Source organism: Aspergillus luchuensis, chromosome 6 (genome assembly GCF_016861625.1).
Source record: "Aspergillus luchuensis IFO 4308 DNA, chromosome 6, nearly complete sequence".
Taxonomy (NCBI): domain Eukaryota; kingdom Fungi; phylum Ascomycota; class Eurotiomycetes; order Eurotiales; family Aspergillaceae; genus Aspergillus; species Aspergillus luchuensis.
In genome coordinates, this window is record NC_054854.1 from 792,481 (window position 1) to 816,887 (window position 24,407).

Genomic DNA, 24,407 nt, shown 5'->3' on the forward strand with positions numbered 1-24,407 from the left:
GATCGGTGCCCGTTGGTGAGGGTCGGAGAAAGAAGTTCCCGATATTACACAGGAGAAAGAAATTTCTATGCAACCACCTTTCCCATGGAACCGGGAAAACCTGGTCGACAACATTCAATCCACCCACTATGAAGGATTGTATATGCTGAACTATATCCGTAAGGCGTAATGAAGCGTCTATTGACTGATTCATAGCTTGAGGCTGTCTAGTTCAATTCAGGTCACGTGATTTCTGAAATTACCAATACCGGAAAATACAAACTGCCATACAGTTCACTATATGTATGGACTTATGGCGAAGAAAAGCAGACGGATTCTACATATCCCCAGGGTTCGTGTATGGAATAGACTTACGTATGTATCTAGCCAGACTTTCATAAGTATCATTGCCGTTTTGGCTGTATAGGGTTGCATAAACTCGTTCCACCAAAGTCCGATTGATCGGAGATAGAGGCTAGCGGATCGGAGATGCTATGACTATAGAAGTTTGCTAGATTCATTCTTTCGTTGGAGATTTTTCAACATCTTACTCGCCTATATCCTTCTTTCCTTCTTGTCACGCAGAGAATACAGGAAATGGAAGCTTATCTCCAATACCAACGGGTTCGAAAATCCGTGCAACAGCACTTGGCAACGCTGAAAGATGATTGCAGCTGTCCGAGCTACTCTGTCAACGCTCATCATGGTCCTAAGTAAGTCTAGGTGACAAATTAATCAGGTGCGCGAGTGTCTAATACAGGTCTATGTAGCTGCAAACTGAGCGGCTATCATAGTAGCCTGGAGAAGTTGCCCGCCGGATCGACGGCCCCTGACGCTGCGATTCTTGTGGGCTGGGAAGGGGAAAATGATCCCTTAAATCCTGCAAACCTGAGCACCTCACGGAAGCTCTGCATGACTTTGTTAGTGTCATTGATAGCAGTGGCCGTGACTATCGCCTCGGCGATTGATGCTTGTGGTGTCAGGGAATATAGCGCATACTTCCAGGTATCCGAAGTTGTCGGCTCTCTAGCAACAGGTATGGTGGCATCTCACTGGACTCTATCATAGCATAAAGCTGAACTCTACATGTCTCTGAACAGCTCTGTTCCTTATCGGTTTCGCATTTGGTTCCCTTCTCTCTGGCCCTTTCTCTGAAACCTTCGGACGCAATGCCATTTATTCCACAACAATGCTCCTTTTCTTGATCTTCGTCATGGCATCAGGACTAGCCCCAAACCTCCATGGTCACCTTATCTTTCGTTTCTTTGCCGGCCTCTTCGCTTCCACCCCGCTAACCTGCGCCGGTGGCACAGTTGCCGACTTGTGGAACCCTCTGGAAAAGACCTATGCTTTTCCTGTTTACGCTTTACCTGCATTTGTGGGGCCCATGATCGGCCAGATAATCGGGAGCTATATTCCAGTTACACTAGGCTGGCGCTGGCTAGAGTGGGTAACGCTGATCATGGGTGGTGTGGTTCTCGCTCTGGTCCTTTTATTCCAGCCTGAGACATATGGTAGCCTTATTCTCTACTGGAAGGCTTCCATTCTGCGAAAAGAGACTGGTGATGAGAGATACAGAGCTCCCATGGAGATCAATCAGAAGAGCCTCGGTCAGCGATTGAAGACCTCCGTATACCGGCCATTTGCGATGTTTTACTCTGAACTAATTATCATCCTGATGTCACTCTATCTGACGATTATCTATATTGTCCTCTTTACCTTTCTTGAGGGGTATACCTATATTTTTGGCGATGCATATGGCCTTTCCGAAGGACTGACCAACCTTTGCTGGGCTGGTATGCTCGTTGGCATCTTTCCGGTCATCGGCGTGGTGCCGGTGGTTTACAGCTGGACTGCAAAGGCCTATGCTCGAGATAACTCCACTATTGCACCTGAGATGAGACTCTGGTACACGATGCTTGGTGGCGCAGTAGCAGTGCCGATCAGCTTGTTTTGGATGGGATGGACAAGCAATGTAAGCCTATATCGATACACCCACTTGTTTTGCAACAGGCTAACCTTTCTCTGTCTCCACAGCCAAACATCTCAATCTGGTCCCCTCTCGTTGCCTCCGTCGTTTTCGGCTACGGGATCACCACCATCTTCATCGTTGCATACATGTATCTCATCGATTCCTACGACGCATATTCTGCATCCGCTCTGGGATTCCTCGTGTTCACGCGATATGTGGTGGCGGGAGGTGTGACTGTTGCTGGAGGTCCGATCTATGAGGCTCTCGGCGTGCAGTATACCCTCACCATTCTGGGGTCTATCAGTGCAGTTATGGCGATGGTGCCTTATTTGCTTTACTTCTATGGGCCGATTATCCGCAGAAAGAGCAAATATGCGGTGAATGTTGACACTGAGTAAAAGTCCAGAAATGGTGTGATGGCTAGGGGTTATATCCTTGTTCATAGGTGTGCTCAAGAATGACTGACTCGGCTCTCATAATACATATTATCAAAGACTTCGGTAAAGTCCTGAAGCTAATAGTGCCTTTTTATGTTATCTTGAAGGGACGAAATATAAATAGACAAGATAGATAGATGAAAAAAAGAGCTTTAATCAGGAATAAAAGACACATTACGGATACAAATACTCAGGATACTATAGCACAATTGTCTTGCTTAAATCAGGACATCAGCGACAAAAAAGGTCTTCAACAAGATATTGAAACTCAAGAAGCACTCGAACTAATTAATAGAGCGTTTGTGGCGGCCTCAATACAAGGATTGAAAACATCGACGAATGTCGACTATTGTACAGAAACGATTGGCTGCGATATCCCAATGTAGCCTTTAGGACAAAGGAGCGGGCTGCTTGACATGCGAGGAATCATCGAACCCCTATGGTACCTACTGACGTAACCAGTCGAATTCGGCAATAATATCCCCTTACCCACCATCATCCCCAATCAGAACACCGCGGCTGAGCCAGCAGATCCTTCAGGCCGAAGTAACACATTGATGGTACCAAGGGTTCTGCTCCACGCAGGTGCAAGGCGACTCACACTCGGTTGGGCCAGCATAACCAAGGCCTCCGCATTGGCCCCAGTGCGAGACAAGATTTCCCGAGCTAGCGGCCGCGGATTGAATGTTGCTGCTGCTGCTGCTGCTGCTGCTGGCGGGGGTCTGAACGTAGGCATGCACGGCAGCGGTAGTTGTACCCGGGCTTGCGACAGATGCACTACTGACCGAAGGGGAGGCAGCAGATGAGCTTCCCGAACCGCTTCCGTTCCACACGTCATCCCCAATCGGCGTTTCCAGTATATCCGTCTGAATCTTCTCGGCCGAGTCGACCCAAAGATTGAGGCCGTTGAACAGGGTCATGCTGTCGTTGTAGAGACCGGGGATCTGGTATGTGAGACTGGGAGATCCAGTTCCCGAGCCTGTGACCTTTACCTGTGCACAGCTAAATTGGTGGTGTCAGCATCATTGCTCCTTGAATGTCATAAAGCCGAGCGCGATTGCCTCACCTGTAGAAGAATTCAGCCTCGTTGGCCTGAGCTCCATGCAAGCCCACATGCTCGGCGCGCACCAGGTACTCGCCTGCTGGAGTCTCAGCAGGAATCTGGAACTCGAACTCGGACATGCCCCAGGTGCACCAGGCGTCCTTGGTCAAGTCGCCTTCCTCGTTGCAAAGCGTTCTTTCCCAGATCTTGAACCATTCGCCGTCGCCTTCGTATTCCTGGACATTGCCGGTGGGTGCCTTGGACATAACTGTGATTCGAGAAAACCAGGTCATTAGAAGGTGAGTGACTATGACAGGGAGAGGGATGACTCGTACAAACTTGGCCCGGGCCGGGGTGCGCAATACTGGTGTCGTAGAAGAGCTTCATCCCGATGGTATCGCCCGCCGCTACCTCGGCGACGTCGGTCTTTGCGGCATTGCTGAACGAGCCCAGGTTGCAACGAAAATCGTTGTCGTTGGGTGTCAAATTGTCAAAAGTGTTGGTGAACTTGGTAGGCTCGTAGCAGATGCTGCGAGTGGTCTCACGAATGTACTGCCAGTCCGCAGAAGCCTCTCCGTTCAACACGAGCTTGCTGAAGATATAATGAGCGGAAGCCGTAGGTGCCAGACTGGCAGTGACTGCAACGGCCAGAGGAAGGTACTTCATTGTGTCTGGCGGAGATCGAGACTAATTTAGAAACGAAAGAAAGAGTATGAAAGTATAATGAATTGAAGTGAAAGAATGACGAGAGCCTGACACCTGGTCAGATTGAATCCAGCTCGATAACGAGAAGTAAAAGTAAGGAGTGATATCTTGTATAGTTCCTCTCGCAGAAGGAGAGAATCAATGAGTGTTTATATGAATGTGCCAAGCACGCCGCAGCTTATCTCTGCCGTCGAATATCCACAGCTTGAGTTCCTGCTGTCCCAGTCCTTCATTTCCTCATCATGGCGCTGTGGCGGGCTTCTCTGAAACAATATGTCGCACCATTATCATGGACACCATCTAGTCCACTTCCATATACCTGGCTAAGTGTCGCTTGTACCTTCCTGGCCATGCTATATCCCTGGTATGCTAGAGCTCAATACAATATTGAACTCATAGTGTGCTTTGAGGCTCTATGTAAGCGCAACTGTCTTTTGTTCACGAGTTCTGTAGTTGAATAGCTTCCACATTCTTCTAGACAGTCAGGTCAACCTGTCGTTGACTGTTCCACCCTCGCCATTCGCCACCCAGTCGGGCCTGTGGCAGCTGTATCTCCTAGTCTGAGTGATGCCGTACTTGCGTGCAGTTGGCGGCATAAATTGAAGGTAAACAGGCAGAAGCCCAGCCGTCCAATCAAATCCGACCGATCCTAGAATTAGAAGAATAGCTGTACAGATACTGATTCCACTTCTACTTTGCTCGAAACGGCCAGTGTTTGTCAATGGTGCAATGCGCGCTCCGGTGACTCTCATACGGGACTTGGCTCGGTACTTATCGCACGTTGATACCCGTGGCTGTTCAAGCCAAGAGTGCGGAATCCCATTCCGGATGTTCGAGACCTTGAACCCTTACAAGTGGGGCACCGAGAATTCATCCCTGTCCTGCTGTCTGCGTGAAGCGCCCAGGAAACCCTTTGACGAATCTTCTTCAACTTATCCTACCTCGAAGTTGTTAAGACAAAGTCACATCGTACTCGTAAGGGGCGTTGACCAACCTAGACTGGTCTTTCAGCTGGGATGCAACTTACACTCAAGCCATAAAGGTGAGAGCCATCTCTACTGCGATCATGCTTGGAATCGTTATTTGTGGTATGATGAGCCGCGGGACTAAGAAGCCGCGGGACTAAAGCTTCCGGTTCGAAGTGGAGTCAGTAACCACTGAGATCCAGGCGAATGTGTCATCGGACATGTCGTTGCCAAGCATCACATACTCCATGTGATTGGCCTTTTGCCGGCTCTTTCCACTGAAGGATCGCAGGGAGTTCTAATTTGGATGGCCGCGTTGGGTCATTATCATCTGAAACACACCGATTGCCTAGACTTGTCAATCGTGAACCTAGGTGAGCTCAGACAATCAAGCTCTGAGTGTACTCCATTAGTTACCTGCCAGGCCTGCTCCAGCCAATGACTGGGTGCTGATTTGTACTATCAATGGTTCAAGAATGAGTCCATTGCTCGCCGAAGCACTAGAATATGTGTCTGACGAGTATCTCACTGCATCGTGCATGGTAAGCTTCAGTAGTTTCCCGAACAAGTCTGCCTTCTTCAGCCTTAAGCACTGTTGTGTCATCAGATCATAAGTTACGCTTTAGCTATAGGTATATCAATGTCTTCCGGTTCGAAACCAGCTAGTGAGTTATTTTCTTTCCTCTTCTGTTCTCTATGCGCTTTACTTGCGGAAAGGGCCCGATTCTGGCTTCGTGTGGAGCCACGAGGCCGTTGTTCATCTGAAACAATTCCGTAGTTTAGACTTTTGTTGGTACCATCCACTTTGAAGGCACCAACTTCGATATGGGCCGAGGAATATTTTTAGCTCGGTACATTTCTACTTCCGTATTGCCGTGGGTTCACATATTTCTATGAGGAACTTGGCAAATGCTTCAAGGGTTTTCACTAAAGTGGGTCCAATGGACCCACTTGACTGCCTTAATACTCACGGACTGCTACCTACCAACTAGACCAAAAGAGATATATCCCCGTGAGATATTGGCGCGTCTCGGTTAAGACCAAAACCGTAACCAAAGCAGCCATACCAGGCACCCGGTTAAGTACCTGCTTATCTCTGAACTGAGTACGGGTGCACAGATAACCTTTTTGCTTATATGGTCGCACTGCTTACCGATTAGGTTACGGAGCACAAGTCCGCAGAGGGCAATAGCGTCCCTGAAAAATTGCGATGACAGGTGTGAGGACTTACAATAATCATTGGATCCCATGCGTTATGAGATTGAACTTTGTGCGAGATTTCAACTATCCGTAGTTGCAGCATTTCAAGATGAAACCAGAATGAACCCTATCTTGATCCGCAGTATAACCGGTACCCCTAAGAACATGATCATCTACTATCCCTGAACGTGCGGAAATAACTATAAACCACACGAACTTACTTAAACTAGGCTGGCAAGTGATACGTTCAGAGGACGAGACGGCTACGGACAACCGAAGATGAAGCAGAAAGCTATAAATAACTTTAGATGGTCTTCTTGGTCAACGAGAAAGGCAATTTATCCCACAGCATCACGATCATGAAGCCATTGGGCTTGTCCAGAGTCGCCGGCTTCTCCATCAGGCGCCATATAATCGCAGTGAGTATTATACTGTTGGCCATAGATGTACAAGATAATCCAACCGGTTAATTAAATCAATTTCCACGCCGAAAAGTGATCGGTGCCACGGTTAAAGTGGTTTTTGAGCAGTCAATATAAGCTCCTGGCATGTAATTTAACATTCCGTGAATATTCATGGCAGTTGGAGCCTTCTTTGCGGAACAGTTGGGTCGCTTGGAGGGTTAGGGGTCCATTCACATTAATCACATGTCTTCTGCACGCAGGCCAAAGAAATTAGCCAGGTAGATACACAGCGGGATTGCTCCGTACATCCAATGTCGCTTAGAGGTTGTTTCATAGTGCTACAACCGTAGCCTAAATGGATAAAGTGCCCGCAGAAGGTACAGTTCGAACGAACCGTGGAAATTGCTTCCCCCCTTTGTCGACAGGTAAACGATATAAAGGTAGGTGTCTGCCAAACAAACATTGCCATCTCATCACCCTCGCCTTCTAAGTCACAGTTGTACCCTTCTAATTGGAATCCATCCTTTCCATCCTAATCATGGTGTCTTTCCTTGGCCAAGCACGCCTGGCCGTGCCAATCCTGTCAGCCTTTGCGTGGATGTTTGCGGCAAGTTCCGCCATCCCCCCACCGCCGCCTGGAACCCTCTCACCTGAGCGTCTTCAATGGATCAGGGAAGTGATCGGCAATCAGACCGAGGGCGGCAGCATTTCGGATATCGCTAAGCGGAGCACTATCCTGCATACCAGCCAAGACGGCGTCGACAGCGGGGGTTTCTACTACTCCGTGTACAATGACAACGGAGCCAGCGTTGGGTACACTGAATACCCCACGACCGGCCAGTTTGAACTCGGCTGGAACACTGAGACGGAATTCCTTGGTGGGAAGGGCTTCAAGGGTGGCAGCACGCGGTAAGTGCATCTTTCCTTCTCTCCCCTTTTCCTTCTCACTTCACAGAGCCGAGGAAAACTGACAGTTGTTCGGCCCAGCTCCTTGACCTGGGACGGTTACTTCACCGCCGAAGGTGACTGGACTTTGGCCATCTATGGCTGGACCCTGAACCCTGTCACCGAGTGGTATATTGTGGAGTCGCATGGCACTGGAACCCCAGGCAACGGGAACATCCTCGGCCAGGTCGATAGCGATGGCGGTGTCTACGATGTCTACAATCTCCCCTACAGAAATGTTCCCGAGATCTACGGTGTCACCAACTTCGACCAGCACTGGTCGGTGCGTCGCTCCCACCGTTCCACCGGCACTGTCGACGTGAGCACCCATTTCCAGCGCTGGAAGGAATTGGGTCTTAACCCTGGCACCCCGATCTTCCAGATGGTTACTCTGGAAGGCTTCTCCGGCCAAGGGTACCTGGATTTCACCGTCCAGGCGTAGAGAAGATCAATGGCCATTTTAGGGTGGCTTATGTTCAGAGACCAGAAGCCCCCTTTCCCTTCAGTTTTGGCTTCTCTCTTGTACAAGGCTTCTCTTCACCCGCTTTTTTTCTTTTCTTTCTTTTTTTCGCTTCTCTTCAAGATATCAACCACTTTTAACCTTTAGTAAATAACATATTGAATGTGATGGCTGCTGCAGTGCTCCGTTATCTATAATCTTGTTTACAGACTTCATTTGTATTCATAGATTCCAAGTCTAATTTTCTAACTCATAGTACTGTATACACGGTTATTTTGGCAGCATTACCGCCATTTTAGTAGCGGTGAGATCACTCGCAACTACCCTGGAGTGCTCTTCGTCGTGATCAAACCTCGTGATAGGTGAGCTCTGGTCAAGATCTGAACTTCGGCGGACTGCAGCCCTAGAGCCACAGAGAAACAGGAGAGTAATATATATATCTTCTAGTCTTTATTAAGTCTTTTCTATATTCTTAGTACATGTCCTGACACTGAACTCTGTTGAGATATAAGAGGAGTAAGTTATTATTACAAATTATCTATATATTTAATTTCCCATTCTTGTATCATTATCTATTATATATATTCTCGCAATCTTTAGTAGAGATATTTTTCTTAGTGTAGTACTTCTTTCTACAGGTCTGTGCTCCTCCTGCAATCAATGTGTGCAAAGGCACTCACGTTTCTAGAAAACCATTAAATGTCTGTTGCGGCACCAGGACCTACTAGACATTTCATCTCACATTCATAAGAGGAAGAGGCTTGACGTAAATCGTTGTAAATATCCACCAGGTGGATAACCCTGAAAGTGGGGACTTGATGCAAGTACTATTACATACAAGAATATACGCACAGCTTAGAGGCTTGAAGTTTCGAAATTCGAGCCTCCATAATCCTAGGCTACTTGGCATTAGCAATTGTATCAGTTTCGTCTTCGACCATCTTCAGAGTTTCCAAATATATATATTTTTTAGGGGCCTTTGGTGGATTATCTCATTTCCACTGTGGCTCTTGGGACTCGTATCTAATTGGGTGCTAGAGGGCATAACCAAGACTAAAGTTGACCTCTGATAATCTTGCTAGTGGGACGCGGAGATGCATAATCCGCCTAATTATAAAAGTGGGGATATTGACAACTCCGTCTTCTTGATATAGCCGTGCTTTGGATTCAAATTCTAAGCGACGAACATGTAGTACATTGTTATAGATATATACTACTCAACATCAAGTGTGTTGTTCCCAACGAAAGACCTTCCCACCCTGCACCTCCAGAGTTCCGTTAAGAGGGCTAGGAAGAACAACAGTTCCCTTAGTCCCCACAGGGGCGTTGACCACAATATTGAAACATCCGCTGCCATTGAAAGACCAATCAACCCTAATGTTACCGTGAGGAGTAGGATACTCTCCCCGTGCCCAAGCCAGTCCCAAAGTCTGAGGAGCGACTCTCCACTCTTCAAAACCAGGAGTAACGGGCTGGATCCCAAGAACATAACGGCTCAGATCAGCAGTGGGCCCTGCACTCCAGGCATGACACAGCGAGGTTCCAGACCAGATGCCGGGAGTACCGTCGGGGTTTATGACCTCCCACATACAGCCAGTGTAGTTGGCATTTTTTCGGGTCACTGATCGGGCCCCAGACACTGTGGAGAAGCTTTTTGGCATTAACGCCATCGTTCGCGTGGAATGCTGCCTTTAGGTGGTAGCCGGAAGCATAGGGGCTAATTTTCTGGGCGAATCCGCTGGCCATGCTGGCGTTGGAGAAGGAGAGAGCACCTTTGGGAATATATAATTGCTGCGCCATGGTGGAAAGTACTGTATTAGTACGGTTTCCATTTAGTTCCGTAGTGTCACTCAGGATGGCCAAGGCGTTGGCTTCCTGCGAGAAGAAGTTTTGGTATGTGTCAGAGTGATAATAGGCCTGGAGTTTGTCGCTCCACAAATGGTAGTTGATTGATCTTTGTAAGTTTTCCAGCCGCCTTTGATAGACAGTGGCATTGATGTTGGCCTGCTCCAGATACGGGATCCATTTGTTCAGCGAATAAGCGTATAATATGTTGAATTGGGAGACAATCCCAGACGACGCGGGATCATAGATGTCCCATCCCCCACCCATGGCGGGATCGGTGATGTTGAGCAAGTTATTTGGTAGCGTCTGTGAATGCGCCCAATCAAGCATGCGCATCACTTTCGGGGCCCAGCGATGCAGAAACACTTCATCACCGGTCTGCTCGTAGAACTTGGCCATTGCACTCACTAGATTGAACGAATATCCAATCAAACCGGTTATATTTGCCTCAACATCCGTGCTTCGAGGGGGCTGTTGAACTTTTGCATTCGGAACAAAAAAGCCGGGAGTCATTTGGTAGGAACCGAGCAGCTCAATAGAACCGTTGATGTAATCGATACCATTGGTGCTGGCGAAAGATGTACTGCTGGCCATGTCTAGGTCGCCGGCGTAGGCAAGACGATCGCGTCGAGAGCCGTCGACGCTGACAGGTAAAGGGTTGGTCCCGACAAGGAAGTCTGATAGCGCCGACTCATCCTTCAAGGTTGAGAAATACTTTTGCTCTCCCCCGACTAACAATGACAGGTTGGTGAAAATGGCAGAATGTCCGAAAGACGCGCCCACACCGAAGGAGCCATAAAAAGATGCCGTTTGGGAGAAATCCAGCACAGTGATGTTATCGATTTGAACAGATATTTGGGACATATTCACGTTGCTTTGAACCTTGTGCCACTCGTTCAGACTGATCGAAGAGGAAAGGTGACCTGAGGCAATGATAGGGTCCAGCTCAGTAGATCCAGCATGCGCAGAGATTGAAGCATTGGTAATATCGACAAAGATGTAGATCCCGTTGGACAAAGTATCACTGAGTACATTGAAGCTGAAGCCCTTGGAAATCGGCTTTACCGAGAACTCCAGATCGTAAGTCATCAGCGAAGGAGACCAGATGGTATAGTAGGGTTGCGGAGCAAGACTGTCTATCAAGGCTCCTTCATCAGTAAGAACCCAGAAGTCTGGGATGCTGTTAGCTGGGAACTCAGTAAGCTGCGTTGTCCGAGCTCCCGCATGCCAAATCCGAGTCAGCACGTCATCAGAACAGTTGAACGAGCCCGGAAGATCTGCCAAAGGGATATTAGAGACAGTCGGCTTGAATCCAACTAGGGATAAATGCATCTCTCCCGCACTGGACAGGTTCAACTTCTGGTATCGCAGTCCGCCCTGGATGAGCCTGTTCGTGTAGGTTCTTTCTTCTGTGATGTTGTGTCGATTCACGCGGTACGTGTCCATCGTCGCATCAAAGGACAGAGGACCGTCAGCCTGGTATGAGGGAGTCAGGAATCAATGATCGCAAGTCATGGTAGCAAGACAGAAGACTGGACTCACCATGGCTGATCCCAGTAATGCATATGTTTCGCTATAGGTCATTTCAAACCCAGAGGTGTCCCCGGACATGGATGAAACCTGGAAGGTAGCATAGCCTTCGACATCTCGTCCGTAGTCGAGTATTATTATGGCGGGAGTCACCCCGTTAGAAGAGAGGTTAAGCACTGTGTCATTCTGATACTCAATCCAGTTATTCTGCGAGGCGTTGAAATAGGTAGTAGGTCGATAGGAGGTCAAACAATCTCCAGAGGCAAATATAAAACCAAAAAAGACTAAATTATAATAAGCGAATCTCATAATGATTTGAATCTCCGCAGGATTCCTTCAGGGTTTGGTCCGTTGTCAGTCTGGTGAACATGCAACAAACTGTCACGGATGTGCTGGGAGCGAAGCTATTTTATATTCGACATCTCCTTAATGCCGAGTCACTAAAACCCCTTTCTCCCCTGACAGAACGAATATACGAGAATACTACATGCGGCACACAATGCTGCCTGCAAAGCTTGGCGTCTCCCTTAATCCCATGGTACGTAGCCACCAGCCGAGCCCTACCAGAAAGTCGATCCCGTTGGCACAGGGCCCCGGCACCTGCCCGAAGCTGCCTGGCCTTAGGCTCGGATCGACGTAGAGCGGAGCAAATACGAATGTACGAACTTCCTACTTCCTGCCGCATTGATATTCAATTGCCACCGACCGCGAATCTCGTGGCAGGGCAAAGTAGATTCTGAGGCATCCCGCCTCTCCAGTAAAGTATGACTTTACTTCCAAAACTGGGATAGAACGAAATATTGACTAGACAGTAGTCACTGGACATGCTTTTCTGTCTCTAGCAGCCATTGGATTAGGATTACTATTAAACACCACAGGGGCACTACTAGTCACGAATGCAGGAACAATTGATATAAACCAACCAAGACACGGCGTCTGCGCCATCCCAGCCATAAAATATACCATGCAAATATCAAACACAATCAACGGGCTTGTCATGACATCGTAAAGGTAGACCATCGTCTCCTACAGTGGTCTACCCAGCATCCGGAGACGCTCCCTCAATGCATCCGCCTCGCGGTCCTCTTCAGCATCTGACCTTCTTTCTCTCAGTGATACGGACCGATACTCTCCGTCTCCTCCGGGTGCCCCTACAGTCACCCACACGAACTTGCTTCCGCTGCCCCCTGCTGCCCGCTCCTGGGAGCCCTCCCAGAACAACTCCATGGGTGTTGCAGCGCCTGAGGCCTTGTCATGTGTGGGTCGTCCTCCAAGGCGCCCTTGCTTCACCCACCCTTTCATTACCTCCTTAATGAAATTGATCTTCTGTAAGAACGAATTGGCGTCTAGGATATCCCGAACACGTTCATCCGCGGAACTCGCGCCAGTGCCATACGCAATGCCGAGGAAGGTAGCAACTTCGTCCGAAGTGACTGCCCGAGTGTCGAATCCAGATGGGTGCATCTTGCCCTTTGTGCTGAGGTATCTTGCTGCAGAGGGCGAAAGGTGATAGAAGTCGACCCAGGGTGAGGAGCTTCTTGTGCGTCCAGGAGCGATCACGAGCTTCGTGTGATCAGGGAAGTTGAACTGTTTGATGTGTTAGCTGGTGCGACTGACATGTAGAAGATGGTTGACATACCTGGAAGGCACCATCCCCGAATCCCCAGACGCCAACATTCCCCAGTCGCTGGTAGAACTTGATGAATTGGCCCGAGCTACCGGAAGCCAACTCGTCCTCCAAAACTGCGTCATCTCCGTGTCGGCCTAGAGACCCGATCATGTATTTGCCAAACTGATCGACGAGCTTAACTCGTTTGATCTTTTCGGCGTCCGCACGCGCGCAGTCAAGGCCGGAGTTTGTGCGGATCTTGATACCGGCCGCAGAAGATCCGCTGGAGGAGGCCTTGACCTCGAACAGCGACGGTGAGATCAGAGCTCGCCGAATTCCGCCACGACACTCGGCGAAGTCGCGGGTACAATTTTCATAGAATTCTACCGGCTTACCATGGCGAGGAATGAGCTGGTCTGCCTCGGAATACCCATACACCGCTCCCTCGTGTTGCTCCTGGCTACGGGCTTTGCGCCGGATGTGTTTTTCGCCATCCCGCACTACTACGCCACTTGCAGGCTGGCCATTCTCTGCCTTGAAGACGCATCCTACGCTGCCGTCGTCCAGGACATAGCCAATACCATACCGATTCGTGTAATCCACCCATTTAATCACATATGCGTGAGGTGGCCGTCGAAGCCCAGCCCGTCTCCGGGCTGCTGAGTGTGGTACCATGTTGGACAGCATGTGTCGCAGATCCATGTTCACGTCATCAAGGGACGTCCTTGGTAGCGCCTCCCATGGGTCTTCCACATGAAACAAGGGGTGCAGGCCGAGTGTCGAGCGTGGCTTGCTTGCAGAAGCCGTCTTGCTACCAGACCGGCTCAGCGGTTGCGAAGAGGGATCAGGTCGGGCAGGTTTTTCGGGCAAGCTCTCTTGGGTCGCGGCAGCTTTCAGCGGTTCTTCTTGTCTCAGCACGTCTCTGGTCTCCGATTTCGGCATTGCTCGTTGGGAAGGCTGGCGTGGTCTAACTGGCAAATGATCCATTGCTACGGATGCAGGCCGTTCCTTGGCAGGAGGCGGCAGATGGCTAGTTTCCTGACTGCCCGACTCCAGTCTGCGAGACTGCGAGCGCGTCTGCGAGCGAGTCTGGGAGCGAGTCTTCCCGATTACCAGAGACTCCGGTGCCGTACTAGACTTGGGAATCTGTGGCGCAATGTTTTTGTCTAGATCGCGCAACGAACCCGAGTACGATGCTGCCACACCACGCCGTGCGCGAATTGGCCGCTCTGCAAGACCACCTGAAGGTACAACTGCTGGTTTTGCTTCTGGCTCCTCCTCGAACAAAGCCTTCGCTGTCGGTATGGGGTCGGGAATAGCTGCGATTTTCCGGACAGAACCTCTGCCTGTAGCTGCCTGCTGCCGCAGAGTTGCGGCATGACTTTGCGATTCTTTTCGCCGCTGCTGAGCAGCCGCCAGCGCCGCTTGAGTTCGGGTGAGTGAGGCCACATTACTCCGGGCAGATGCGCTGCTCTTCCTTGACAGGACACTGTCTTCGAAAGAGGAGCCATCTCTGCGTGACAGTAAGGAAGTATCGGGGTCGCTCCAATCACCTATCGGGTCATGGGGGTACTTGTACACGATATCCTCTGGAAGGGGTATGACAGGCTGGAATCCTTTCTCCTCCTCAGATAAGCATTCGGCGTATGCCGACTTCGAGCAGTTCTTTCCAGCGGCCTTTCGTGCTGTACCGTCTGGTTTTCTGCCCACGCCACAGAGTGTGTAAAACGCCGCCCTACAGACCAGATATCGCTGACTCGGATCATCGATGTGTTCGATGTAGCCAGACAACTTCTCGTCGTATTCCAAGCTGCTCCCAAACATCATTCGATCGCCGCGGGGCTCATCCGGCTTTAGCCAAAGGGGCCTACTAACGCTGCAAGACGGGTCAAGTCGTTTGGGTATGCAACCGTCATACATCCTGAAAAACGGATGTTCAACGATGTCGTCCGGCTCAGGGCGCTCTTCTTCAGCGAGATTCAGACACCAGCTCACGAGCGACTTCGCCTCTTCGGGGATGTAGTTGGCGCACTCGGTGCCTTTCGGCCACACGTATGCCAAGTTCCGCACCTTTTTATAAATCTCCTCTTGCGTTTTCGATTGGAACGGTGGGTACCCAGTGAGCATCGCGAAACTAGAAGGGAATTAGCATGAAGTTGGCAGAGACAATTTGGTTGCAGGCTTTACCAGATGACTCCCAAAGACCAGATGTCGACCTTCTGTGTATGACCGCCTTTACTTTTGTCGAGGACCTCTGGTGCAATGTAATTCGGTGTCCCGCACAACGTCCTTCTCCTTTTTTCATCCCTCTCGGACATGATCATTGCTGCCAGACCGAAGTCGCCCACTTTAATATCCATGTTCTGATCCAGAAACAAGTTTCCCATCTTCAGATCGCGATGCGCAACATTTCGCTTGTGTAGGTATTTGATCGCACCGCACAGTTGGACCATGAACCGTCTGACCTCGGGCACACTTAGGCACTTCCTCTTTCTGACCATATCCATGACGGACCCATTCGGACATAGTTCCAGAATGACGTATATACTGCTGTCGAAGACGAAGGCGCGATGGAAGCCGACGATGTGAGGGTGGCGCATTTTCGAGTGAATCTGAAGCTCGGTACGAAACTGTGATGGTCGGTCAGCATACCAATTGCAACTACGCGGCATCACAAGGAAGTGATTAGGTTATATACCTTCTCTTGCATCTTCTTCTGTGCCATTTCGGATCGAACCACTTTCATAGCAAAGACTCGGCCGGTTCGCAGTAGTGTGCCTTCGTAGCAGATCGCAAAACCTCCCTTCCCAAGAAAAGCGCCGGTCGAGTATCGCTCTCCGTCCTCTTCCGGCTCCAAAATCAATGATGGTGGTGGCGGCGCATGATTTTTCGATGACGAAGCTTTCTGAGCGGCGGCGGCAGCGGCAGCATTCTTATCCAATACTTTGCGCTCCATAGAGATCTTTGGCTTGACAATTTGGTTTGTCGACCGTGGTGATAGCGCCTCCATATTGCCTTGAGGGAGCACTTCGTGCCTTAATGTGATCGGGTATCAATGTTGGCGACAAAAGAACGGCGGTGATCTCGAAACCAGACTTGAGCGGACATCAACTCAGACGATATAAGCGATCAATAGTGGTACAGTGCACTGGGGGTATAATGGATCTAGTGGGCTTGTGCTCTATTGCCTGTAAGTAACCATATACAACATTGAAGTTATGCGACTTGGTCCTGGGGGCCAGCGACCGGTGAGGGGGTTTCACCGCACGGTGATGGAACACTGAAACCGCCAGACCGAGAGCGAAGTAGTGAGGCATTGAGAACATATACTTACTAAAAATGAATGAATATCAAACAATTGACGCTCAAAAACAACAATATGCAATCAATGGCACTCCAATCAGGGAGACCGCGACCAGGGAGAGGTGGGGGGGGAAGACAGGAAGTTGAAGTAGGGATAGACAGAAGCAAAGACGGAGAGCTTCCCGGATGGAGACCAAACGAACTTCCCGATGCGGCAATCGATAAACATTGATCCGAATGCCTGTCCAACGCGCATTGCTGATGTCAGCAGGCACAGCAACCGCACATTATGCACAGCTATGCGCCCCACGAGTCCCGCTGCCGGTTGATGCCTGACAATCCAGTCAGCAGTTGTGAATCATCTTCGACCAACTTCCAGGCCCATGTGAAGAGCTATTTTAAGACCTCGCCTTACCGTGATATGGATTCAAGTCGCTCATAATACATCTCTAGGACCTCTCTCTTCATTCTTTCCTAAAATCTCTCTTCTCCCTCCCCTCCACCCACCATGTCTCTCACCCTCAAGCTCTCCTCCCTTGTTATCCGCACCTTGTCAAAGCCGATCGCCGTACGCTTATTCCACCCTTGCAGTGATGCGCTGCTGACCGGAACTGACTGACACTTCAAAGAACCAAATCAAGGCCCAGGCTCGCGAACATGAACGCTTCCGGCGCATCTGCGTCTCTATGGCGCAAGGTCTCCACCGCATCGACATGCGTCTCCGGCTAGGCAACATTCGCGACAACGCCGCATCGCAAAAACGAGCAGCTGCTGAAAGGGAGCTCCGAAAGCACAAGCCCACGTCCCCAACGGTCAAGACGGAAGTAGAGGCGAAAGCGGAAGAGGAAGCCATTGCGAAAGCCAAAGCGGCGGCAGAGGAGGCAGCGAAGCCGGCACCGAAACCTCACATTCGACCATTGTCCGAGTCCAAGGCCATCGAGTCCGGCGCCACATTTATCAGCGAAACATTCTTGTTTATTGTTGCGGGAGGATTGATTGTCTTTGAGTCGTGGAGGTCTCGGAGAAAGGAAACAACCCGCAGGGAGGACGTTGAGACTCGATTGGCCGAGCTGGAGCAGTCTGAGAAGGCCGCCCGGCTAGCACTGTTGGCCTTGGAGAAGGAGCTGCTTCAACAGAAGGCCAAGCACGGGGAACTACCCAAGTCCTCCTCGAGGATCCTACCACGCGAGGTGTGGGACGTGAACCAAGAGGATGAGGTGAAGCCAGCCGAGGAGCCGGGCTTGCTGTCGTGGATTACGTCGTATCTGCCTTGGGGGGAGAGTCCGGAACAACGGGCAGAGTCTGTGATCAAGGAGAGCAAGAGTGCAGCGAAGCCATCCGTTGATGCACCAACCTCACCGGCATCGAAACCAGCCGAACCGGAATCGAAAGCGCCAGAGCCGAAAAAGGCTTGAGCGATGCCAGTAATAGACTTATGCACCTGTAAATATTGTTATAGAGCAGTTGGGGCACTCTGTGGTGGACTATCTTTTTAATGATGTTGCGATACCCTTAGACATGACGGAAGGCAAACATGCGGAGGCTTAAAAATATAATTCACTCCTCTCTTCAAAGAGCGTATTTTCTACATGCCACATTACCATATTCGAATACTAGAGAGATGGAGCCTGACAATCCAGTTTCTCTTCGCGGCACCTACTCCCTTTCACTTCGAGGGCAATCAATATGGAGAATGCTTGAGCCAATCTTGAGAATGTCTCCGGGCCTAAAAGGTTGGTCGACTTCGATTGAGAATGGAGCTTCCCTCTGATACCGATACAGCGGGGGAGGTGAAAGAGGGGAGTGATTTCAACTTCCGCCTGGGTAATGATACAGCGACACTAAGTATCCTCCTGTTAACACCCTCATCCATTGAAGCGTCTGTTGCAGAAGAGACTACATTCAGACTACGCCAATTTTCCTTCCTCGCAGGTCGCGTCGACAAGAAAGCTGTGGTATATCTGCTGTCTGGGACACCATTTCATAGTGCAAGTGGGAGATATGGTCTTGACGGACTGGTAGCATTACAAGCACTGTGCGGGCATTCTCTACATTCATCTAGAAGTAGTTGCGACGCGACTAACATTGAGGAGCTGTACAGGATGATCGAATCCCTCCCAAGCATGCTCCCTATCATTCCTATTGCAGACGCGGATTGCTTCCTGGCCTCTGTGCAAGAATATATCACCAACCTTGAGGCGATCGATATTCCATGACAACAATGCTCTGTGAATACAATGGGTTTTGCAAGATCCAGATTCTTCTCTGCTACACCATTTGATGAACAGGGGGACCAGAACTTCAGAAGTTTCGCTGGGTAGTTGTAGGACTCATAGAACTATAAGTGGGATCAGCAACTACGGCAGTATTATGGCAAATAATTACACCCCTTTATTCTTATTGTAAGGGGTTTGAAAGTCAGCCCAATGCTGTTTCTTTCTACGATGGTGCATTCGATGATGTCACGAGTGTTTCGTTGCCCAATTGTGTAGTTCCAAGTCAGGATAGTATCAGTAGTAGTTGTAGTAGTTGTTGTACTAAGTAGGAGGGTATGTCAGGCTGGGAGGTGAGGTTAGGTACACACGACAACCCAAAATATATTTTCGGGAGTGGATCGTATTCGTTTATCAGGACTATCCCCCTATCCAGGGGTTCTACATTAGAAGAAAACCAATTTCCATCAGTACTACTAGCCCCTAATCAATGCAATTGATGAAATATGGCAGATGTTATGGTAGAAAATCCGGGAACAGCTGGATGGTGAAGGAGCGACTAGTTCTTAGTTCTTAGTAGTACAAGCCGGACAAGCATTGGGCTGCAGGAGGGGTGACGTAGTGAGAGGGAGAGGAAGAGTCGAGGAAGAGTCGCGCAAGAAGTAAAAGGAACCGTTGGCGCAATAATGGCAGCCTCAGGCACTGACACTCATAAGTCCCTTGGATCGTCGGTGCCTCGGACGGGCGTGTGCGGCCAGCCCTTCTTTTCTTTCTTTCTTCCCTTAACAACGAACTAACTAACTGACTGACTGGAACCTTTTAGCGCCAGGGACCCGGGACTTCCAGGGGCGACTGGCGCTCGGGGATTTTTACTTTTACTTTTACTTTTGCCCCGGAGGCAACAACATATACCACTGAAAGTAGTAGTAGTAGTAGATAGTATCCCTACGGTTAAGTACTCAACTTACTTACTTACTAACTACGTAGTATAACTCTGGTACTACCAATCCTAGTTGATTAGAGGGTATGGTCGGGTACTAACAGTAATAGTGATTGCGCGTATTCGAGGCAGCGCAACCCAAGTGTGGCGCAGGCTCCATCGGCCGGCCCGCCGAATCACCGGCTCTCTTCTTCCAGTCTTGTGTCTGTCGTTACTTAGAATAGCGAAAGAGGGACCCCGGCCATTCTCTCCTCCTCCTCCACAAGGCACCCTTCCGTCATTCTTCCTCCCTCTTTCTCTTTCTCTCTCCCCTCGTCCTCTTCGCATTCCTATACCCCTCTTCTATTACCTTACACACCCTTATTCTTTCCTGCGGGCCCCTCCTTACACCATCCACTAGCTTCTTGGAATGAACCATACGCCCGCTGCGTTCATTCCCTATCCGCTGTGAATTTATCCGCCCCGTTCCTGTCCAGATTGATAGGCCAGATATCGTGACGCTTGGGCGCAACTTCCGGGGAGGTCGGTAGCCACAACCATGGTGAGTCGCAGCCCATTCCCCTGCCAGTTCGATGCCAGAGGTTTATCCTTTTGGATTGAATTGTCTTTTGCTAACCCCCATGTCTCATTGTTAGGGTCATTCACGACGTCCGGCTGGCGGGGAGAAGAAGAGTCGCGGCTTCGGTCGCTCCAAGGCCGCCGCCGATGTGGGCGACGGGCGACAGGCGGGCAAGCCTCAGGTCAAGAAGGCCGTCTTCGAAAGTACAAAGAAGAAGGAGATTGGTGTCTCAGATCTTACCCTCCTTAGCAAAATCTCCAACGAGGCCATCAATGAGAACCTCAAACTCCGCTTCGAACATGACGAGATCTACGTAAGCTGCCGCTGCCACCACTACCGCCACTACTACCACACACACCCCCGGCGAGGCTATCTAGGCGAGGACAATCACTAACGGACAACTTCCATAGACATACATTGGACATGTGTTGGTGTCTGTTAACCCGTTCCGCGACTGTAAGTGGCTTCCCCTGAGCGCCATCAGCGCCCGTGGTCGCATGGCTGACCACGCCCCCTATTCTAGTGGGCATCTATACCGATCGTGTCCTCGAGTCCTACCGGGGGAAGAACCGACTCGAAGTCCCGCCCCACGTTTTCGCGGTCGCAGAATCCGCCTACTACAACATGAAGTCATACAAGGATAACCAGTGCGTGATCATTTCAGGAGAGTCGGGTGCGGGTAAGACGGAGGCGGCCAAGCGGATCATGCAGTACATCGCCAGTGTATCCGGCGGCAGCGACTCGTCCATCCAACAGACCAAGGACATGGTTTTGGCCACCAACCCGTTGCTCGAATCGTTTGGTAACGCAAAGACCCTGCGCAACAACAACTCCTCCCGTTTCGGAAAATACCTGGAACTGGAATTCAACACCAATGGCGAGCCGGTGGGTGCCAACATTACAAACTACCTGTTAGAGAAGTCAAGAGTGGTGGGCCAGATCACGAATGAGCGAAACTTCCACATTTTCTACCAATTTACCAAGGCTGCACCGCAGAAGTACAGAGGTAGGCGCAATTAATCCCGGTTCCTGTGAACGCGCTAACAGCTCGTGACCAGACATGTTCGGCATACAACAACCTCAGTCCTATCTCTACACCAGCCGATCAAAGTGCTACGATGTCCCCGGCGTCGATGATGCGGCCGAATTTAGAGACACCATCAATGCAATGGGTGTCATCGGAATGGCAGAAGCTGAACAGGATGAGGTGTTCCGCATGCTGGCCGCGATCCTGTGGATCGGAAACATCCAGTTTGCCGAAGACGATTCCGGGAACGCTGCCATCACCGACCAGTCGGTGGTCGACTTTGTCGCATACTTGCTGGAGGTCGATGCCGCGCAGGTGAACAAGGCGCTGACCATCCGGTTGATGGAGACGGCCCGCGGAGGCCGCAGGGGATCGGTCTATGAGGTTCCGTTGAACACGGTGCAGGCGCTGGCTGTTCGTGATGCGTTGTCCAAGGCGATCTACTTCAATCTCTTTGACTGGATTGTTGGGCGGGTCAACTCTTCGTTGACCGCCAGAGGGTCGGTGGCGAACTCCATCGGTATCTTGGATATCTACGGGTTTGAGATTTTCGAGAAGAACTCGTTTGAGCAACTGTGTATTAACTACGTCAATGAGAAGTTGCAGCAGATCTTCATCCAGTTGACCTTGAAGGCGGAGCAGGATGAGTATGCGCGGGAACAGATCCAGTGGACCCCGATCAAATACTTTGATAACAAGGTGGTCTGCTCGTTGATTGAGGACAAGCGTCCCCCTGGTGTCTTTGCAGCGCTGAACGATGCCTGCGCGACAGCGCATGCCGACTCCGGCGCGGCGGACAACACATTCGTCGGCCGTCTCAACTTCCTGGGCCAGAACCCCAACTTTGAGAGCCGCCAGGGCCAGTTTATCGTCAAGCATTACGCCGGTGACGTCAGCTATGCAGTCGAGGGCATGACCGACAAGAACAAGGACCAGCTGCTGAAGGATCTGTTGAACCTCGCCGGTTCTAGCAGCAACCAATTCGTCCACACCCTCTTCCCCAACCAAGTCAACCAGGATGATAAGAGACGTCCGCCCACCGCCAGCGACAAGATCAAGGCATCTGCCAACGACCTTGTGGCGACCTTGATGAAGGCACAGCCGTCTTACATTCGGACCATCAAGCCCAACGATAACAAAGCGCCCCGGGAGTACAACCAAGGCAACGTGCTGCACCAGATCAAGTATCTGGGTCTGCAGGAGAACGTACGTATTCGTCGCGCTGGTTTCGCCTACCGTCAAACGTTTGATAAGTTTGTGGAACGCTTCTACCTGCTGTCGCCCAAGACATCCTACGCCGGCGACTACACGTGGACGGGCGATGAGGAGTCTGGTGCCCGCCAAATCCTCAAAGACACCAGTATCCCCGCAGAAGAGTACCAGATGGGTATCACCAAGGTCTTTGTCAAGACCCCGGAGACGCTATTCGCCTTGGAGACGATGCGCGACCGGTACTGGCACAACATGGCCATTCGCATTCAGCGTGCTTGGCGCAACTACCTGCGCTACCGCATTGAATGCGCCATCCGCATCCAGCGGTTCTGGCGTCGCATGACAGGCGGTCTGGAGTTCATCAAACTGCGGGACCAAGGACATCAGGTCCTTCAGGGCAAGAAGGAGCGGCGCAGGATGAGTTTGCTCGGGTCGCGGCGCTTCCTCGGAGATTATGTGGGCGTTGGCAATAAGGGTGGACCGGGCGAGATGATCCGGAACGGTGCAGGCATTAACGGTGAGTAGCATGGTTTGTGTGTGTGTAGGATCTGGCTGACAAGTGCTAGGATCGGAAAATATTCTCTTTTCTTGCCGTGGCGAAGTATTGATTTCTAAGTTTGGCCGGTCCAGCAAGCCGGCGCCGCGCATCTTTGTTTTGGTAAGTCGACGCTCCTTGCTGCAACTGGACGCAGCTGACAACGCAGACCAACCGACACGTCTACATCGTGGCACAAACGCTGGTCAACAACCAGCTTCAGATTGCATCAGAGAGGACGATACCTATCGGAGCGATCAAGTCCGTCAGCACATCGAACCTGAAGGATGACTGGTTCTCGCTCGTGGTGGGCGGACAGGAGCCGGACCCGCTGATGAACTGTGTCTTTAAGACGGAGTTCTTCACCCACCTCACCAATGCACTTCGCGGACAGCTGAACCTGAAGATTGCAGACCAGTAAGCTCATTTCATCCTCATAGAGAGGGCGCCACTAACCTTTCCTAGCATCGAGTACAACAAGAAGCCGGGCAAGCTAGCCACCGTCAAGGTGGTCAAGGACCCTGGGGCCTCGAACGTCGACAGCTACAAGAGCAGCACCATCCATACGAGTGCGGGTGAACCCCCTAGCTCTGTTTCCAAACCCACGCCACGCCCGAAGCAGGTTGCTGCGCGACCCGTGACGAAGGGCAAGTTGCTCCGGCCTGGCGGTCCTGGCGGCGGGCCATCGAAGTTGGCATCCAGACCTGTACCGGCGCGCCAGCCTTTGCCTCAGTCCACACCGCAGCCGGCTGCCGTGCAACCACCCCCCGCCCCCAGGCCAGCTGTGTCGCCCGCAGCGCAGCCCAGACCGGTCCCTCAACCTGTTGCCGCGGTTGCCGCAGCGCAGCACACACGAAATGCATCCACCAGCTCCGCAAGGGCGCCGCCCCCACCTCCCCCGGCGACGCCGCCAGCCCAGAAGAAGCCAATGGCGAAGGTGTTGTACGACTTTAACAGCGACCAGACCAACGAACTGTCGATCCGAGCGGGCGAACTTGTGCAGATTGTGTCCAAGGAAGGAAATGGTAAGTCACACAACCCATTGTTTTTGACGCATGTCAGCTAATGTCTGCAGGATGGTGGTTGTGTATGAACACAGCGACATCGGTTCAGGGCTGGACGCCCGAGGCCTACCTTGAGGAGCAAGTAGCAGCGTCACCTAAGCCTGCACCGCCCCCGCCGCCACCGGCTGCACCCCGCGCCAGCCCCGTGCCGGCGACTAATGGTGCCGCCGCCGCTGTGGCCGCCAAAGCCAAGGCCAAGCCGGCACCACCGGCCCCGCCAGCGAAGCGGCCCAACATGGCTGGGCGGAAGGTGGCGCCCGCACCCCCAGCAGCACCGCGCGATAGTGCCGTGAGCATGAACTCGCACGACTCGTCTGGCGGCAGCGGACGGGGGACGCCCAACAGCGCGTCGAACGCGAGTCTGGCGGGAGGATTGGCGGAGGCACTTAAGGCGCGACAGCACGCGATGCAGGGACATCATGATGAAGACGATGAGTGGTAGACTACATACTACACTGTCG

The 24,407-nt window shown here is 51.1% G+C and overlaps 8 protein-coding genes across 8 annotated transcripts; 5 read left to right on the forward strand and 3 right to left on the reverse strand.

Annotated features, from left to right (window-relative positions):
* Positions 1 to 576: 576 nt before the first annotated feature.
* On the forward strand, positions 577 to 2,349 carry AKAW2_60291S (MFS transporter; the record flags this gene model as incomplete). Its single annotated transcript, XM_041692400.1, has 4 exons — positions 577 to 692; positions 750 to 1,015; positions 1,080 to 1,954; positions 2,017 to 2,349. The coding sequence occupies 4 exons, from the start codon at positions 577 to 579 to the stop codon at positions 2,347 to 2,349; spliced, it is 1,590 nt and encodes a 529-aa protein (XP_041545789.1).
* Positions 2,350 to 2,924: 575 nt separating this feature from the next.
* On the reverse strand, positions 2,925 to 4,096 carry AKAW2_60292A (uncharacterized protein; the record flags this gene model as incomplete). Its single annotated transcript, XM_041692402.1, has 3 exons — positions 2,925 to 3,390; positions 3,455 to 3,698; positions 3,766 to 4,096. The coding sequence occupies 3 exons, from the start codon at positions 4,094 to 4,096 to the stop codon at positions 2,925 to 2,927; spliced, it is 1,041 nt and encodes a 346-aa protein (XP_041545790.1).
* A 3,146-nt stretch (positions 4,097 to 7,242) lies between these two features.
* AKAW2_60293S (glycoside hydrolase family 11 protein) lies at positions 7,243 to 8,091 on the forward strand (the record flags this gene model as incomplete). The annotated part of the gene is made up of 2 exons (XM_041692403.1): positions 7,243 to 7,613; positions 7,692 to 8,091. The coding sequence occupies 2 exons, from the start codon at positions 7,243 to 7,245 to the stop codon at positions 8,089 to 8,091; spliced, it is 771 nt and encodes a 256-aa protein (XP_041545791.1).
* Positions 8,092 to 9,609: 1,518 nt separating this feature from the next.
* On the reverse strand, positions 9,610 to 11,565 carry AKAW2_60294A (putative alpha-L-rhamnosidase C; the record flags this gene model as incomplete). The annotated part of the gene is made up of 2 exons (XM_041692404.1): positions 9,610 to 11,430; positions 11,497 to 11,565. 2 exons carry the CDS (start codon positions 11,563 to 11,565, stop codon positions 9,610 to 9,612), a joined length of 1,890 nt encoding a protein of 629 aa, XP_041545792.1.
* Positions 11,566 to 12,510: 945 nt separating this feature from the next.
* CDC5 (cell cycle serine/threonine-protein kinase CDC5/MSD2) lies at positions 12,511 to 16,103 on the reverse strand (the record flags this gene model as incomplete). The annotated part of the gene is made up of 4 exons (XM_041692405.1): positions 12,511 to 13,071; positions 13,124 to 15,227; positions 15,281 to 15,723; positions 15,792 to 16,103. 4 exons carry the CDS (start codon positions 16,101 to 16,103, stop codon positions 12,511 to 12,513), a joined length of 3,420 nt encoding a protein of 1,139 aa, XP_041545793.1.
* An 801-nt stretch (positions 16,104 to 16,904) lies between these two features.
* Positions 16,905 to 17,811, forward strand: AKAW2_60296S (OPA3 family protein; the record flags this gene model as incomplete). The annotated part of the gene is made up of 2 exons (XM_041692406.1): positions 16,905 to 16,964; positions 17,026 to 17,811. 2 exons carry the CDS (start codon positions 16,905 to 16,907, stop codon positions 17,809 to 17,811), a joined length of 846 nt encoding a protein of 281 aa, XP_041545794.1.
* A 119-nt stretch (positions 17,812 to 17,930) lies between these two features.
* AKAW2_60297S (uncharacterized protein) lies at positions 17,931 to 18,612 on the forward strand (the record flags this gene model as incomplete). The annotated part of the gene is made up of 2 exons (XM_041692407.1): positions 17,931 to 18,129; positions 18,179 to 18,612. 2 exons carry the CDS (start codon positions 17,931 to 17,933, stop codon positions 18,610 to 18,612), a joined length of 633 nt encoding a protein of 210 aa, XP_041545795.1.
* A 1,475-nt stretch (positions 18,613 to 20,087) lies between these two features.
* MYO1 (class I myosin myoA) lies at positions 20,088 to 24,388 on the forward strand (the record flags this gene model as incomplete). Its single annotated transcript, XM_041692408.1, has 9 exons — positions 20,088 to 20,090; positions 20,185 to 20,421; positions 20,519 to 20,564; positions 20,632 to 21,114; positions 21,167 to 22,864; positions 22,914 to 23,005; positions 23,052 to 23,299; positions 23,348 to 23,907; positions 23,958 to 24,388. 9 exons carry the CDS (start codon positions 20,088 to 20,090, stop codon positions 24,386 to 24,388), a joined length of 3,798 nt encoding a protein of 1,265 aa, XP_041545796.1.
* Between the last annotated feature and the right edge of the window lie 19 nt (positions 24,389 to 24,407).